Source organism: Camellia sinensis, chromosome 12 (assembly GCF_055761805.1).
Source record: "Camellia sinensis isolate YWXY chromosome 12, ASM5576180v1, whole genome shotgun sequence".
NCBI lineage: Eukaryota > Viridiplantae > Streptophyta > Magnoliopsida > Ericales > Theaceae > Camellia > Camellia sinensis.
This window is the reverse complement of record NC_138972.1, coordinates 68,289,955-68,307,307: the sequence shown is the minus strand read 5'-3', so window position 1 is coordinate 68,307,307 and position 17,353 is coordinate 68,289,955. Positions and strand designations below refer to the sequence as shown.

Below are 17,353 nucleotides of genomic sequence, written 5' to 3'. Positions count from 1 at the left end.
AGAGAATGATTTTGGCATTTCAGAATTAGGATTTTAGTGCAAAAAGATAAGGATAAATGACATTTTTATTTTAGGACAAAATTATATTAAGAAAAAATTTCATTAAATGTTTGAACTGAAAAAATTTAGTGCATAAAAATAGAATTACTCTTGACTTACATGACATCAACAGTTTAGATCAACAAAATTAATTTAATAATATCACAAATTTAAACTTAACTATTCAAAAATTATCTATAATTATCTTTTAATAATTTAAATTTATTCTATATATAAATTTCACACTATACAAATTTCATTTTAACCACGTAACTCTCATTCAGGCTAAATTTGGGATTTGCAAATGGGTTCACAGCATTTTTGCCTACCTTTGGTGATTAAAAACAAAAAACAAAAAAAGGGCTAAAACCCTAGAACACAGAATTTCAAAATGACCAACGTATCCAATCCGCTGGACGCTAAACCCTCGGTACAATTTTCTTCCCAAACCTCCAATCTTTCTGCTATTTTGAAGCAAAACCTGAACTCTCTCTCTCTCTCTCTCTCTCTCTGATACGTACACTCCCATTCGCTTCTCACCAAGAACACCACAACCCAATTGAGACAATACAACACTCTTTACAATAGAGGCATGATTGCAGTTGATGAGGCCTATCTATCTATTTCATTGATTGACTAAAAATACACTTTTCATTGCTTTGAAATGAAAGCTTTGAGAGCTCTTAGAACATTCACAATCCTTTCTTCTTCAATACCCACCAAAACCCATCTCAATTCAACCCTTCTCTGCCGCTTCTACGCATCCCAACCTCAGCAACACAACCCCACCCCCACCGCCTCTGAAGATGACGAGAATGGCGACTCTGTCTTTGACAGTAGCGAATACACATTACCCAACATCGGTTTGGATTCTGGGCCCGAAATAGCTCCAAAGCCGACTTGGGATGAGAACTACAGAGCTAAAGCCAATCGGGCTATCTTTGGAGAAGAAACCCAGATACAGAATTCGAGAATTTTGGTCAAGGAAGAGGAGAAGAGGCGCCGAGCTGCTGCGCTTGCAAAGGCTTTGCTTGAAGCTGCATTGGAGCTGCCGGACGAGGAGGAGGAGGAGGAAGAGGATGTGGTGGTGAAGGAAGAAGACCAGAAGTCATTGTCTGTGGGAATTATCGGCGCACCCAATGCTGGAAAGTCTGCGCTAACCAATTACATGGTTTGTTCTTCTCTTTATTCACTTCTATTTATAACAAAATGCTTTTATTTGAATTAATGTGCTTGTGTAGGTTTGTGCAATTTAGGTGTTTGATTTTAGGTCAAGCTCAGTTGTTAGTTTTCCCTATGGATTTTCACACATGAAAAATGAGTGTTGGAAAGGAAGGTGGCAGCGTTGCTGCTTGAGGAGAGTGATCCTTTTGATTTTTATGATATTGGAGTTGTCTCGATGAAGTAATTTGCAAATTGCATCACATCATTCAAAGGGATAGGAACAATTGCTATCTTTCATTGGAAATGGATCTTGTTGTTAAAGCCTTGCTCATTTAATCTTGATGTCTCATGCAGGGAATGATGACTTGACCTAACTAGTTTATTGATTTGGTAAATTCCAAAAGATGAAATTGTTGTTGTTATTTATTTGTTTCAATATGGATTAAGGAAATAGGGGGGACTGAACAAACCAAAAATCTATGGCACATATGTCCATTTAGTCAAATAAAAAAAAAAATGTAGAAGAAGAGGAAAATGAAAAGAGAAATGAGAAGTAAAACAATTTACCTTTAGATGGATGACATTCATGGGCAGATTCCATGAAAGAAACAGCTATAGGAAGATTAGAGAGTGTGTATGTTTTTATGCTTAGTGAAAGTTGTTGCACTTCTCTCTCACAACTCATCGACATGCCAAGTTTGTTGCTTTGTTGTTACCATGCCATATAGCCATCAAAATTCTCACTATGCCCTGGACCAACCCTGTTTTTCTGTCCATGAATCTTTGGTCTCTGGAATTTTACATATGTTCTATGAAAACAGTGGAAGAAAGTTCTAAGAGAGCCAGGTTTCAAAAGTTACGCCTTTAATTGAGTTATCTCAAAACTATTTCTGAGCCTCCTAAATATTTTTGTCCATTTGCTTGTGGGTTTCGTAGTTTTCTTTCATTTTCCCTCTTCTTTTTTTTTTTGATGGAAACAAAAGTCTCTTTTTAGAGTTTATACACACACACATGCATTGATATATGTGTATTTGAATGAGAAGTTGCCACTTTGTAATGGCATAGGTTGGCCTTGACCGAATATTGCATCATTAGGAGAGGGTAGGATCAAGAGTGAAACTCTTATTGTAAGTGTTGACCAAAGAGGAAACAGGAACAAAGAACAAAAACAAAGCTTATTGGTTGACTTGCTTAGGATTGGTCGTCATGCTAGTGATTTTAATGTTAATGATTAGGCCATCTCATTATGGACAGGGTACAAATTCCTTAACCAATATTTAATGGGTCTTGTTAACGAGTGTCTTAAATGCATTTGTTAACAAAGCTTTAAATGGTTGTATATTTTTTATGGCACGCATTGTTATAGAGAATGTATAGTCATTTCAAGCTTCTTAATCCGTATTCAATTTGGTTTTCTACCTTTTCTTTTAATCTTCCTTTATCTTTTTTTACTTTCTTTTGGGTTGCTCTCCCTTATCAACAAGAGTTGGACCCAAGACCATTCATAAACTAAGAAGTGTAACACTTCTAAAAAGGTGTTGTGTTTGTGTTAGACACCAATGCTTGTTGGACTGTCACTGACACATGTTAGACACATCCAAACATGTTGTATTATTTGTTTGTATCTTTTTTTTAGTTAGATGCACTTGGTAGGGTTGTAAACGAACTAAGCTATTTATGAACAACTCAAATCTGGACTCGATTGCAGATCGTTCAAACTCTTTCGAATGTTAAATGAGTCCAGCTCAAGCCTTAATATGAAGCATGGATACTTCGACAAACATGCCGTACCCGTACAGAGTATTTACCGGGTGCTGCTACTTTGTATGGTACTTTTGCATACGTACTAGGTACACGAAACACGTACCCAAATTTTTCCTTCTTAATTTTTAGCATACCCAGATATACCTAATATATACCCAAGTCGTACCGTACATCAATCGAAATAATATTTTCTTCTAATACAAAGGTAAATTAATTTCATTGGACTTATGCTTAGCATGATTCTAAAATTAAGTTATGGTTTGCGAGTTATTTAATATAATGATTTTTAATTTTGGTTTGTACCTTTACTTTTGACATTAAATGTGAATTGTAAGTTGCGTTTTAACAAATTAAACCATTTAACTGATCTTTGCATTATTACTCCACATTAAAAATAAATGTTGTTTTATAAATGTACCTAGCCATATTCGTATCCTATTTTTTTTTAGATTTTACCGTACCGATGTACTCGTATCGTAGCAGTATCAGTACTCATACACGTACCCATGCTTCATAAGTTAAATTGAAGCTCAATTATCAGATGACTCAATCAAGATTCTGAAAAGCGGTTGCGGCCGCCGTAACGGTAGCGGTGACGCTGTTGCGGTTGCGGGGTGTAAAGGTCGTAGTGTAACGGTTGCGGTAACCGGAACCGTGAATTTTTTTATTTTTCACACAATTTGAAAAAAACTTACCGATACGCATATTTTTTTTTTCCATGATCATATTTATTGGATTAAAAATAAATATTGATCAATTTTTATAAATTTTTAAGTATGATCCAATATATTTTATATTTTTAAATCACTATAAACTGAGTTTTTTACATTTTATTTTAATAATTAATGACTTTATCTCATACAAAAAATCAATCACTAACTATTATATATAAGATAAACAATGACAAAAGTATGAGAATAAATAAGAGGCTAAATATATATATATATGCATATTTTAACTAAGCCAAATAGATAATGACCACACTTATTATTATTATTATTATTATTATTTTCAAACAATATATAGATAGACACACACAAATAAAATGGTTTAGTGATAGCAGCTAAATAGAATAGCATAGGTTATACAGCTTCAACAAATCAATAACATGTTCTTCATCTTCCCTTTTCTCTCTCTCTATCTCTTACTCTTCCATTTTCTCCTTTATCTTCCCTCCTCTTTCTATCCCCCTTCCCCCATTTTCAGCTCTTTTTTTTTGTGTGTTTTTTCGAAAGAAACAGTTTGGACTGTTACGGCTGTTACGGCACTGTTATGACCACTACGGCAGCCGCTACAGCCGACACACCTGTGAATCTCGATCACACTGCAAAAGCGGCCATAACGGGTGGCGGTAATCGCCAAAACCGTTACGTAATGGCGTTACGTAACGGTTGCAGCCGCTTTTTAAAACCTTACTCAAGCTTGATCTAATATGAGTTCAACTCGATTAGGTGAACTCAATTATATCAAATTATTTAATCAGTTCCTCTCTAGTTCAACATATATTTAATGCATTGCTCAACAGAGTGTTTGGCCTATAGGATAGTTGACACATTCTATATGAAGTTGTGACTATAATTAGATCTCCTGCAAGACAAACTAGTGAATTTTCAATCACCGTAGGGTTGCATCAAAGGTAAGCTTTAAGTCCTTACCTAGCTGCCCTAGTCATGAATGAATTAACCAAACACATTCAAAATGATGTCATATGGTGTATTTTATTCGTTGATGATATTGTTCTACTAAGAAAGGAATTATCACTACATTAGAAATCTGGAGAGAAACTTAAGTCAAAAGGGTTTAAGGTTGGTAGAAATAAAATTGAATATATGAAATGTAATTTTAACAATAGTAGAAGTGAAAATAATGGAGAAATGAACATTGACAGCGAGGAGATAACAAATAATGAACATTTTTTTTTTATATTTAGATTCAATTATTAATAACAATGATGGGATTGGAGACGATGTAATTCATGAATCAAAGTAGGTTGGCTCAAGTGGAGAAGTGAGTCTGACATATCTAATCAATGAATAGTAACAAAATTGAAAGGAAATGTCATGCTTACAAAGCTTTACCGTCTAACATTGCCTTCTCAATGTATTGCAATATATACAAAGAGCTTATATAAGTGGCGAAAACAAAGGAAATGAGTCCACTACAACCATTTAATCAAGTTGTTCATTGTGAAGATGAGCTCGAGTTTAATTTTAAGACAACGAGTTGAGTTTAAGCTTAGTTGTTTAGGTTCAATTTGAGCTCAAACACTTCAAAGTCGATCAAGTTGAGCTTGAACATGGCAATGGTCGACTTCGCTTGGCTTATTTGCAACCTAACTTGTGCGACACATGTCCACCTCTTACACACCCATGAAACACAATGTCAGTACAAAAAAGTTTGTGTTCACGATAAAATAAAAATATTGCGGATTTATATCTATTAATCTTTTTGTCTTTTCTTTTTTCTTTTTAATAAAAGAATATAAATTGAATTTTGTGAAATAGGTATTTGGACTTCTTGTTCATACTTCTTTTCCTATATATAGAATATAGAAAATAATTTCTTCCTATTTTCATATTATAAAATTTAAATGTATTTGTAATGTAAAAGATGGAAAAATATTTATGAATTTAATGTATGCATATAAATAGTATACTTACTAGCCATTGACCCGTGCAATGCACGTGCTATTTTTTTTAAAAAAAATATTCGATGGTACATTATGTGTTATAAAAGAATAATTTTAATTTAAAATTAAAATAAAAATAAAAATAAAAATAAAAATTAAAGTATAATTTTAATTATTTATTTTTATAATATTGGCGCTATCGTTCTACAAAATTATTACTTGAATACTTATATATATTAATTTTAGTTAAATTATTTGTGTATTTTGATAAATTTAGTTCTATCGTATTATACAAGTGTAATTATCATATAATAATTTTGTATGATATTCATTTTGATATTAAAAATAATAGTTAAATTAGAAGAAGAATTATTAACATAAAATTAAAAGTAATTCTAACTATTTAAATTTCTTTTATATTCATTTGGAAAATAAAAATGTAGAAATAGAAATTATATAAAATTTATTTAAAAAATTAAATATAAATATGTTGTAGTTGGATTATCATATAATGATTTTATATGACATATATATTAAATTATAAGATTGTAAAATAAACACTCTTAATTAAATTAAAGGAAAAATTACAGATAAATCCCAAATCAAGAAATGTTGTTCCATTTGGTCCTGTGTTTTTTTTTATGAACCGTTTGGTCCTATTTAGTTAGGAAGGAATCTTTTCATTTGATTTGGTATTGTTCAAGTTTACATTTTTATCCTTTTTTACAGGATTAAGGGATTATAGTGATGATGTGGATTTGTGCATTCGTGGTAGCGTATTTGCACATTTCCGTTTTTATATATTCAATTAAGTGATTTATAGGGGAATTGGTTAGTTTGTTGATGTGGTTTTATTGATTGTGGGTTTTGTGTTTGCTAGTTTGGGAAGCCTGTCGTGTTGTTGTGGGTTGCCAGCACTGGCGATGTTCTGAGATTTTTTTTCTCAAGGTAAGTGTTTCGGAAAAACCACCTACGACATTTCCAAAAACGATCCACGATTGCATTAACTAATATTACACACCTTCGCACTACCACTAAACATGTATCATTTTCCTAATCGACGTTACAATTACTTTCACCCAGTTTTGAACAATTTGGTTTGTCATACCATCAACCTAACCCAAACATCTTCGGCATTACGGTGCAACCATGTTGAATACATCACCCCAAAATGGCAAACATAACCATTACAGCCGGAGACATTACCATTACTGTTCAATAAACACCACTAGCACGATCAATATTGATAAAAACATTCAACAACGGCACAATACCAACGACATTTACACTACCTAATAGAATATACAGACAGTAAGGTTGCCTTAATCCCACTATGCGTAGTACATTGGGGAAATGAGCAAATACAACAACTCACAAAGCTAACAAGTAAAACTCAAAAATCACAAATACAATTTCCAAAATGCATCCACAATTTCAATTGCAAAAGGTACACACCTTTCAGTTTCATTGTCATCGTCAACAACTCAGGGGATGACTGAATCAGTGGTGAACGCTACACCTAACGTTCATGTCCATCAATATTGATCGAATCACCAGAGAGGACGAAGCTTTGATTTGTCTGCTACAGTCAAAGATGTTCCTACTTGATGTGTGTAATGTAGATATTCATCCAATTAGGGTTCCCCTAAATATCAAAAGTGGAATTCGATCACTATCTGCGGAAATAAAAAAACGTTAGTGTTTCAATCCACCAGCATTGGAATGTTCAAATGTAGTAGTGTTCATTCCCAATGTTTCCTAACACATTTTGAAAGATTCCATCAAAAACGTGGAAAACTATAAAACCCTATAGTGCGCTTTGTGTCCATAAAAGGAATTTTGACAGTAGCCAAAACCCACATTGCCCTCCCATTAAAACATAAAAACACGCATGGTGAAGGACAAATCTGCCATTTCATACTATTCAGGACTTTTTGGTTCAACAGAAAAGATACAGGACTAAGTGGTGCATAAGTTCATAATTTAGGATTTATTGGTGCTTCACCCTAAATTAAAATATCAATTATATAAAAGAAATTCAATAACGACTAACTAAGAAAAAAATCACATAACAACATTTAAATCCAAAAAGAAAAAATAATGAAAACATCCAAACAATAAATACATTTCAGTGTGTAAAGTGATTAATCATTTGTAATATGATGTCAAAACATAAAAGAATTTACTGTTCAACAATTGACAAGTAACTAAAGCAATAAATCCAAACTTTAGAGGTTCCTCGAGAGTATCATTGTTGTACAGGTTTTTCCTTCTGTGAGTTGTGATTATATAAATAATATAGGAAAGGGAATATAATTTCATATATAGAATCACTATAAAATTTAAACAACAAATCCATAATATAAAATAATATAGAATTAGTATTGGGTATAGAATAATGCACGAATATAGAGTTAGTATTGGATATAGAATAATGCAAAGGAAAATAAGAAAAAAAGAGGCGATTTAGCATTAAAAAAAAATCCTAATACCCTTGAAAGAATTAAGAAGAAAAACGTGAAACGCAAAATTGGTATTGTGTCTGTGAATTATCTCAATTTACTATGAAAAATATATGAAAAAGAAATATTTGTCAAATAGAGTCCATATAAAATAGGTAAAATTAGTGTAATTTAAATTAGATTTAGGTTTGTATAGAACTCTATATGTAATTAACAAAAATACATGCTGACGTGACTCTTTTAGAAAAAAAATAAGCCCTTATAATGTGCCACCTAAGCATGAGAAAAACACTACTTTTAATGATATATATGATTTGTTGTTGTGTCCGATGTGTCATGTTCTCTTTTCTTTTCTTTTCTTTTCTTTTCCTTTTTTAAATTGTTGTGTCGATTTGTTAGTATCGTGTTGTATTTGTGTCCTATGTTTGTATCCATCTTTCTTGGCTTATAAATCGCTGTTGTCTATTTCATGAAACAACATTACCACTCAAAATATTATACTAACAGAAAACAAAGAGAGATTTTCCTGTTTGGAAGTGGTCCCTAAAGAGATGGAGCTGAAAGTTGGAAGTCTATGGAAAGGTTCTCTCTCATATATTTTTTTAGGGAAAATCTAGGAAGAAATAAGTCAGAAAAGATTCTATGGAATTGTGATCTTGATTCTGGTTGTGGATCATGACTTGATGATTTTGTTTAATTCTAGTTTGGTGCTCTTGTATCTATGGGATCTCAATATTGAATTTTTATACATATGAGGGTTCCATCATTTCCTAGTTTAGTATATTAGTTACTACAAGTATACAACAAATAGTAATATAACTTTACTTCTCTTTGAAGTGATATAACTTGTTATTTTCATAACGGAAATGGTAACACATTCAGATTATCATGTTTGAATAGAGGTATTTGTGTTAATATTTGTTGTAAATAATATTTTTGTAAACTTGTACAATTGGATTACGTATTCAATCTTTTTATCCATGGAGGTACATATATATGTATAGAGACATATTAGCCTAGTCGTTAACTTCAAGGTCCCAAGATTAGTCGAGGTGTGCACAAGCTGGCCCAAACACCCTATTATCAATATATATATATATATATATGTCCTATCAATTAGAGCATATTTACATTTATACTTTTTAAAGCGTTTTAACCAGCGTTTATTTCTAATGGCGTCATATTCAGATATTTTTGGAGCTAGTTACATTTATTATTTGTTACAGGTTGGGACAAAGGTTGCGGCTGTTTCTCGCAAGACAAACACAACTACTCATGAAGTATTAGGAGTGATGACCAAGGGAAACACCCAAATTGTATGTCTCTTTTCTAATTAATTAACTAACTTAATTGTTTGCAATTGCTCCCAAAAGAGAAAATCATTAGCAAATAGCATCACGATTTTCTGATATTCTTTTAGATCTCTCCTTTGCTTTTGAATTTGGCCCCTCCAGTATTGCCCCTTCACTCAATGGATACAATGCAGTTTAGAATAGAATAATGTCTTTGTTTATTAAATGGCCTCTTGTTGTTAACAATAGAGTTCAACATGTTAAAGATGCTCTGTGTATAAGTGATGATTTTCTAATGTTTAATAATTTGCTTTATTATTTCTTGCTGACAAGCTTCACTTCTCAACAAAATAATGTACAGTGTTCCATTCTTGGTTTCATGTTTCGTCATGCTAAAACTGTAGCAAATCCGCCTTTTTACATTTTTAATTTTTTTAAAAAAAATTATTCCAGGATGATATTTAACTGGTTTGTGTACAGTGCTTCTTTGACACTCCAGGACTTATGCTGAAGAAAAATGGTTTCCCTCATAATGATATGAAAGTCCGTGTAGAAAGTGCATGGAGTTCTGTTGACCTATATGATGTGCTCATAATTATATTTGATGTTCATAGACATCTTAACAGGTCAGTGACTCCTCTCTTTGATTTTGAGCGAACTCCAAAATCTTTTCTCTGTTTTTTGGTGCTCTTCAATTTTTAGTATTTTTCAATGTTATGGTTGTCATTTATTACCATATCACAATTGAAAATTCATATACTGATCTAGACAGCATAGACACTCCTCCGATAATACTTCTCGTGTAAAGCGTTCAAGTTGGCCTTTGGATAACAATTTCTTGCATTGATCCAATGAACATTTCTGTTTAATACTCTTTCAAATTATATTATATTTTTAAATCATATCACAAAACATCCCTGGCCTTGATGGTTTAACACTGCCTTGTTTCTAAATTTGGTTTATCAATTTGCTCCAAATTATACATTGTCAAGAGAGGCCACCTTTTGTGCTCATTTCAATGTGGAAATCAAGTATTCATCATTGAGACTCCGGGGAAATGCATCTCAACTTTCATACTGTTGCAATTATGGGCAACTGGTAGTCAAATCCTTAGGTTTTACAATCAACGCGAGAAATACTGAATGCTTGCTTATGGGTTGTCACTTGGCTGAGGTCATTAATCTTAAATATTATTCTGTGAACAATTCATTTGTAGTCATCCTTTTTGTCTCATCTTTCATTTTGATATCTATGGAGGGCTCGTATTGTCATCGTACCACCTATGTATTCTTTTGTAAATTTTTTCCTATGTATTGATTAGAGAAGAAAGGATTCTTGTAAACAGTGAATATGTTTGGGATCAAGGTTGAGCTAAGTTGCAAAGAGTTTTCTTGTTTTCTCTGGGGAAAAGTCCATTTTCCATGAAGATTGTGAAAACAAGGGTTAGGACCAGCTCTCGAGCACAAAAGGCACAGTATGAGGCTTTCAAATTGGAATTTTATTAAGTTGTCATCAAGTATTATTAGATGTAGTTTATAATATACTTCAAAAGTTGTCTTTTAGGGTATTGTTTTAAGCATCTTAGCCATAAGGTAACCTCCCAGGAGGTGGCTACTGGTCAACCTAGTTGTCATTAAGATTGCTGCATGTAAGCCATATGCCACATGCATATCAATTAGTGGTTGCATCTTATCCATTTGTCACATGTTATTGAGTAGCTGCACTGGAGCCACTTGCTGCCTTATCTGTTTTCTTTTGTCCCAAGTGCTTCACCATGAAGTAATTTCTAGTCTAAATATAGGGCTGTATCTCATGAAAGAAGGTGCGTGGATAAAATAACAATAAAAATAAATTGGATTTCAAGTATATGCTTGTAGTCCTATTCCCTTACTATAGAGGGCTTGGTTTTGAGGTCTTACTTGGAAATTCCGAAACTTTGAAAATTGCGTACTTAGTCTTAAAAACTGATTTTTGCAAATCATCGGCCTTGATCTGATTGTCATTTTTGCAAGCCTTTGAATGTATTGAAATCTCCAACTGACTACAGTAAATTTTGCTGACATTGCAATTGATGGATTGAAAGCTTTGAGCACATTGTTGGTGGTCTAAAGAATACAACTGTAAGAATGTCTACGGAAAGAAACCGGGGATCATTTTCAATTACTGGACATAATGATAATCACTCTTCTTAAGGGTATCTGTAACGAAAAATATGGAAGATTTACAGTGGACAGAGCAGCTTCTTCATTTGTAAAATGGAGTTTTTCTTGATTGGTTGACTAGCTAGCATAGATTAATCTTTGGCTTGGCATCAACTAACCAAAGGAAGTAAAGTACAACTGTGGCTAGGTGGAAAACCTTTTAGAAGGAAGATTCCCCCCATGGACTATAACAGAGTCTATTTATAAAATTTCATTATTCAACTCTCTCTCTCTCTCTCTCTCTCTCTAACATACACAGGATCACACTTATTTTTTCTATTTTAATAATAATTTGAATGTGGTCTTCTCTTATATGAATTCTACTTTGATGATGGGTTTATAGTTGAGACTAGCTTTTTGTCATAAACTGTTGCTTCACCCCCACCCCCAGTTATATCGTGATGGTTCTTAATTTCATTTTCTTATATCAATTATTTGATATCCACTTCATTTTCTTTTTGGACTATTCAGGAGTTATTAATACTTTTTCTAGGCTCTTTTTGATAATTCTTACTATGTGGTTTTCATGATTATGTGTATAGACTAAAGAATTGGAATATAATTTTATATTAATAACATAATTGTGATATTATGGTTTAGTTTGATGTGAAAACTGAATTGGTAACACTTACCTGCTTTATCCGTTTCATCGAACAGTCGAGCTTTGAAACATTGATGAGAAATAATCTTGTGCATATTTGGTACTTAGTGTACCTACTCTTGTATAGATGGTAACATGTTAGGATCATTGATCACTCAGTTCTTTGGTTTCTTTCACTTATACAGGCCTGATAAAAGAGTGATTGGATTGATTAAACATATGGGTTCACAAGCGAATCCAAAACAGAAACGAGTGCTATGTATGAATAAGGTGGACTTGGTTGAAAAAAAGAAAGATTTGTTGAAGGTTGCAGAACAATTCAAAGATCTACCTGGATATGAAAGGTAGGTTCTGTTTCATTATGATAATTGACTGTCAATGTTCGAGTAAGCATCTGATTCCTTGATTTATCTTTTTTTATTTTCTAGGTATTTCATGATCTCTGGATTGAAGGGTTCTGGAGTAAAAGATCTAACTCAATATTTGATGGAGCAGGTATATTTCCTTTTTAAGTAATGCCACCTTTGTAATATTTACCCATTGCAATGCAGATTTTATTTCTTGTAGCATTCAGGTGCATTTCTCGTAATATTTTTTTGAATGAATGAGGCTACTTGTCAACAGCCTAAATGTTCAAAGATATGCTTCCTGTTAGGGCAGTTTCCTGTTAAATGTCAGTTCATTTTAACAAAGAGAAGCATAAAGACTTCTATTCTTTCTATTTGTTTTCTCAACATTTCTGTTATAGAATTTTTTTGTCATACTTTTGTATGAAGCACCTGAGCCCTGGGAATTCATGTTTAAAATATTCTGCCTGATTTTGTTTATTCTGTCTATGATTCGTGTAATTTCTCCTTTGAAATGTGATTAGGCAGTTAAAAGGCCTTGGGATGAAGATCCACTTGCAATGAGTGAAGAAGTTATGAAAAGCATATCATTAGAAGTTGTCCGTGAAAGATTGTTGGACCATGTACATCAGGTTGTGCTTAGATTCCTACATTTATCTTGCCAAAATATACATTGTTTAGTACTTGCTTTTTTTTATGTGTATTTCTGTGATATGTCTCCAAGGAATTTAAATTGGCAAATTTAACTTATTTCAGGAAATCCCGTATGGCATACAACATCACTTGGTAGATTGGAAGGAGTTACGAGATGGTTCTCTTAGGATTGAACAACATTTCATCACTCACAAGATGAGCCAGCGCAAAATTCTTGTTGGGAAGAATGGCTCTAAAATAGGGTATGCTCATTTGGGGTTAGAATATACTTGCATGTTCTGTGCTTGGTTTGGGTTGGTTCAATTCAATGAGACTCAGCCAAAAGGCCATTCATTATTATCAATTACTGAAAATAAAGGGGAACCAACATAAGTATTTGCTATGAAGCATGGATACTCCGAAAATATTTCCGTTGTCCCTGCCCAAAATTCGATCTTAGGTCTTCTTTTAACTTAAGACCACCATCAAGAACAAATGATGGAATGAGTAGAACGTACTTACCCAGTACTTGTAATACTAGCATGGCTCCACGTGTATCGACTATGTGAAATTCTTTGGGTACGGCTCAAGTATAGGGTGGGTATGGCGTGGGTGCGTTTTGAGTATGAGATGGGTACGTTTCGGGTACTTTTGTAGATATGTCTAGACATAAATATAATTTTTTTAAAATACAGGGTTACTGGAACAATTAAATTGTGCCTATTTTTTAAAAACTTTAGTATGGGGTATTTTTGCAATTATAAAAAATACTCAAGTGTTCTTTTTTTTTACCATTACAAAAGTACTTTTAATCAATTTTTGCATTTATTTTTTTAGTTGTTATATATTATGTACTACTACTATAAATAATTTTTTTTTTAATTATGGAAATACATGACCGTATTCGTATCCTACATTTTTAGATTTTGCCATTTCAACGTATCTGTAACATACCCATACCCTTACCGCACCCGCGCACCCATGCTTCCTAGAGTATCTGAGGGTTGGGTTGTTCAGTTTGATAGTTAGGTTGATTTTTACATATTAATGATTTTTATATTACTAAACTTGATTACCCAACATGACAAATAGGCAATAGCATTGATAGAAATTTATTTGATCAGCTAAATTTCAATAAAATTTTTTTTTTTTGGCCGATTCACGCCAATTTGCACCAATTCATGCAGTTTTTAGAGGGACAGTGGAGCAAGTTGGGCGGTTAGATACTAATTTCTTTGTTGGTCGGCCAATTGTATGTTTTAAAAATTTTCAACTTGCCCAACCGATCTGCCCACATATATATTCAAACCTTGCACCTTCCGACACCCAATTAGGCCCCCACTTTTCATTTTCATGTCATCCCCCCCTTTGAGGCATCACACCCTGCTACCATCCCACACCTCCAGTGACCATTCTTCCAGCATTCCAATTACTCTCTCTTTTTCTCTCCCTCTTTCACTCCCCTCATCAATCACTGCACCTTTCTCCACCCCTTCATGGCCAGATCCTACCGTCCACCTTTCCTCTCACCCCCATCCACCTCACTGGCCACCCAGCTCTGTCCGTCCACCTTCCCTCTTCTCCCCACCCTCCTAATTTGATTGTTTTGTAGAAAAATTTGTAGATTGATTTGTAAAAAAATATTTTTGTAACTCAATGAATTTGATTAATTTGTGGGTTTTGTGTTGGGATTTGAAATTGATAATATAGATTTTTTTGTTGAAATTGTGAAAAAATTATTAGTTGTATGACCATTTTGAAATTCAACAGTGTTGGCCCAAGCCTCCTGCATCAGCCTTTCTTGAGTTGTGATAACTATAATATTGAAATGGTGAAAGGTTATATAATGTGTTTATTTTACGATGGTGGTAATGGTTGAACAATCTTGTTTTATTTATTGTTCTGGAATGTCCATCTATTCGACACCTCTTTAATAGGAGACATGCAAATGTGTAATTATATCTCTTGTTCATAATATCACTCGGAATCCTAAAATTATCTTTTTCTAAACTGCTCGAAAGTTTTGAATTTACAAGTGCAGTCTTGTTTGGGATTTCAAGAAAAATTCAGGGCAGTCCCATGGGTGCTCTCAAGACACATTGGGATAATCCACTTAAATGTGAAGTTTAATTAAGAAAAACCAAAAATCATACAGAAGAAATGAAGCAAGATATTGTACTGATGTCCTAATTAATTGCAGACATATTTACATTTGTTCATTTGGTGGTGTTTTTCCCTTTGATTACATTTTTTTGCACATCTCTGTTTGTTCATCCATCAGATAATACTAAACATATTGCAGTGACCTTATTAAAGGTTTTTTTTTTCAACTTTTATTTCTTTTTTATTATTTGTCATCTATGATTGCTTGTCTTGACACAGGAGAATAGGCATTGAAGCCAATGAAGAGCTGAGGTCCATATTCAAGAGGAATGTTCACCTCATTCTTCAGGTCAGAGTTAAATGATGCAATCGGCAAATCAAGCATATGCCATCATCATACACTTTTCTTTTTTCTTTTTCTTTTTTGGCTAAGCGATTTTGTAAAATATATAGAGGAATCATTAATTGTACTTGTACTTTATTTATCTTTATATCTTAACCTTTCAAAGATCGTGGTGTTGAGCCACTTGAATTGCATTGATTCATTAGCTTGGCATATTGCTGTTAAAATTGGTTAAAAGGGCCATTATAGAATCCGAGCCTGAAGGAACAATTCTTATCACACATGGGTTACTCATATTTTGGTAGCAAGTTGCTTTATTTTTTAGTACAATTTCACTCGAGTTTGGTTTTCTGTAAACTTGCCGTGTTTTACAGTTCAGAAAATGTTTTGACTTTCCATTGATTAGTATATCATACTCCGTTCTTTCTAATAAATAAGTTGATATCTTCCCTTTCGATTCATCAATTCGCCTTATTATTCTGGTGTGCAGTGTGTTCAAAAAAAAATATTTAGCCCAAGGACTTTGACGCTTGTCTTGATTTAATCAATGGTCAGAATAGTTACATTTAACAAACAAAAATACACTCCAACTAGGCCCGGGCTGAATGATACTCTTATTTGTGTCATCATTTTCAATTCGTATCAAAAGAAATGTAAATACCAACCCAATTTATTTATTTTTTCATGTTGTGTCCTGTCATTTCGGATTTGTATCTGATTCTTGTCATATTTATGTGTTTTGTCAAACAATTTTTTTATCTGTAAAAATGTCAAGTGTGGAAACATTAAAGTTCTTTCATTTATTTCTTTCGAAGGCAATATTTGCTCCACTAGATGATGTGCATCATGTTTATAACGAATTCGCCTTCGGAATACAATGAAATTTGATTTTTAAATAAGTTTACAATAATTTCACCAATGCATATTTGTGCTAAGTGCACCACACAGCCCACTGCACACGGTGGTGATGACCGGGGGTGGGGGCTGGATGAAGTGGGGAATGGAGGAAAGAATAATTTTTTTAAAAAAAAAATGAAAACAACTTTCTTATATTTATTGAGTTTAGTAATTTTTGTAAACTAATTACATATTTTGTTTTTATAAACAAAAACAGACACCATTAATATTGATGTATTTTCGGATTGTACTCTTCAATTTACTTCAATAATATTCTCTTCTTTTGCTGATAAAAATATTAATTTATTTTCAATTTTTGAAAGTTAAGTAAATATAAACGAAAAACTATATACCAAATTAGGCCTTAGTATATACAACAGTGTATTAGTATCAGAAGGTCAAAAAATCAAATATGTATCGATACATATTCAATTCCTAATATGGCTATTTAAAATCTCACATCATTTGCTTAATTTTCATCTATTTTTGGAACTCAAATTCATTTCAGAATCTGAAGAAGTTCCATTGTTGTGGAGACTATTGAGGACTGAACATGATGTCCTTGCCTTTGTTGCTTTCTTAAGTGTGAGTTTTTGCTTCAGTTACTGTAAAATGGCATGCCTTTTGAGAAATTTCTCTGATTCGCTAGGTCTTTGGTTTGGTCTGGATTTGTAGCAAACCATCTCAACAGTTCTAAGCATTAAAGAACCAAATCAAACCGTGTAAAATGTGAAATCAAATCAGACCACACTTACGAAAAACAGTTTTGTTTTATTTTTGTCTCTCCTTTAAAGCAACTTGTTTCAAAATTGGTTCATAATGACTGTTTTATAAACTTATCTCTCTCTTCTCTCATATCTTTTTTTATTTATGTACTT

The 17,353-nt window shown here is 32.9% G+C and overlaps 1 protein-coding gene across 1 annotated transcript; it reads left to right on the top strand.

The window, feature by feature from the left end:
- Positions 1-321: 321 nt before the first annotated feature.
- On the top strand, positions 322-15,908 carry LOC114291239 (GTP-binding family protein). Its single transcript, XM_028235280.2, has 8 exons — positions 322-1,210; positions 9,285-9,374; positions 9,831-9,976; positions 12,338-12,496; positions 12,581-12,647; positions 13,024-13,131; positions 13,256-13,395; positions 15,515-15,908. Exons 1-8 carry the CDS (start codon positions 704-706, stop codon positions 15,597-15,599), a joined length of 1,302 nt encoding a protein of 433 aa, XP_028091081.2. The 5' UTR covers positions 322-703; the 3' UTR covers positions 15,600-15,908.
- Positions 15,909-17,353: the final 1,445 nt, after the last annotated feature.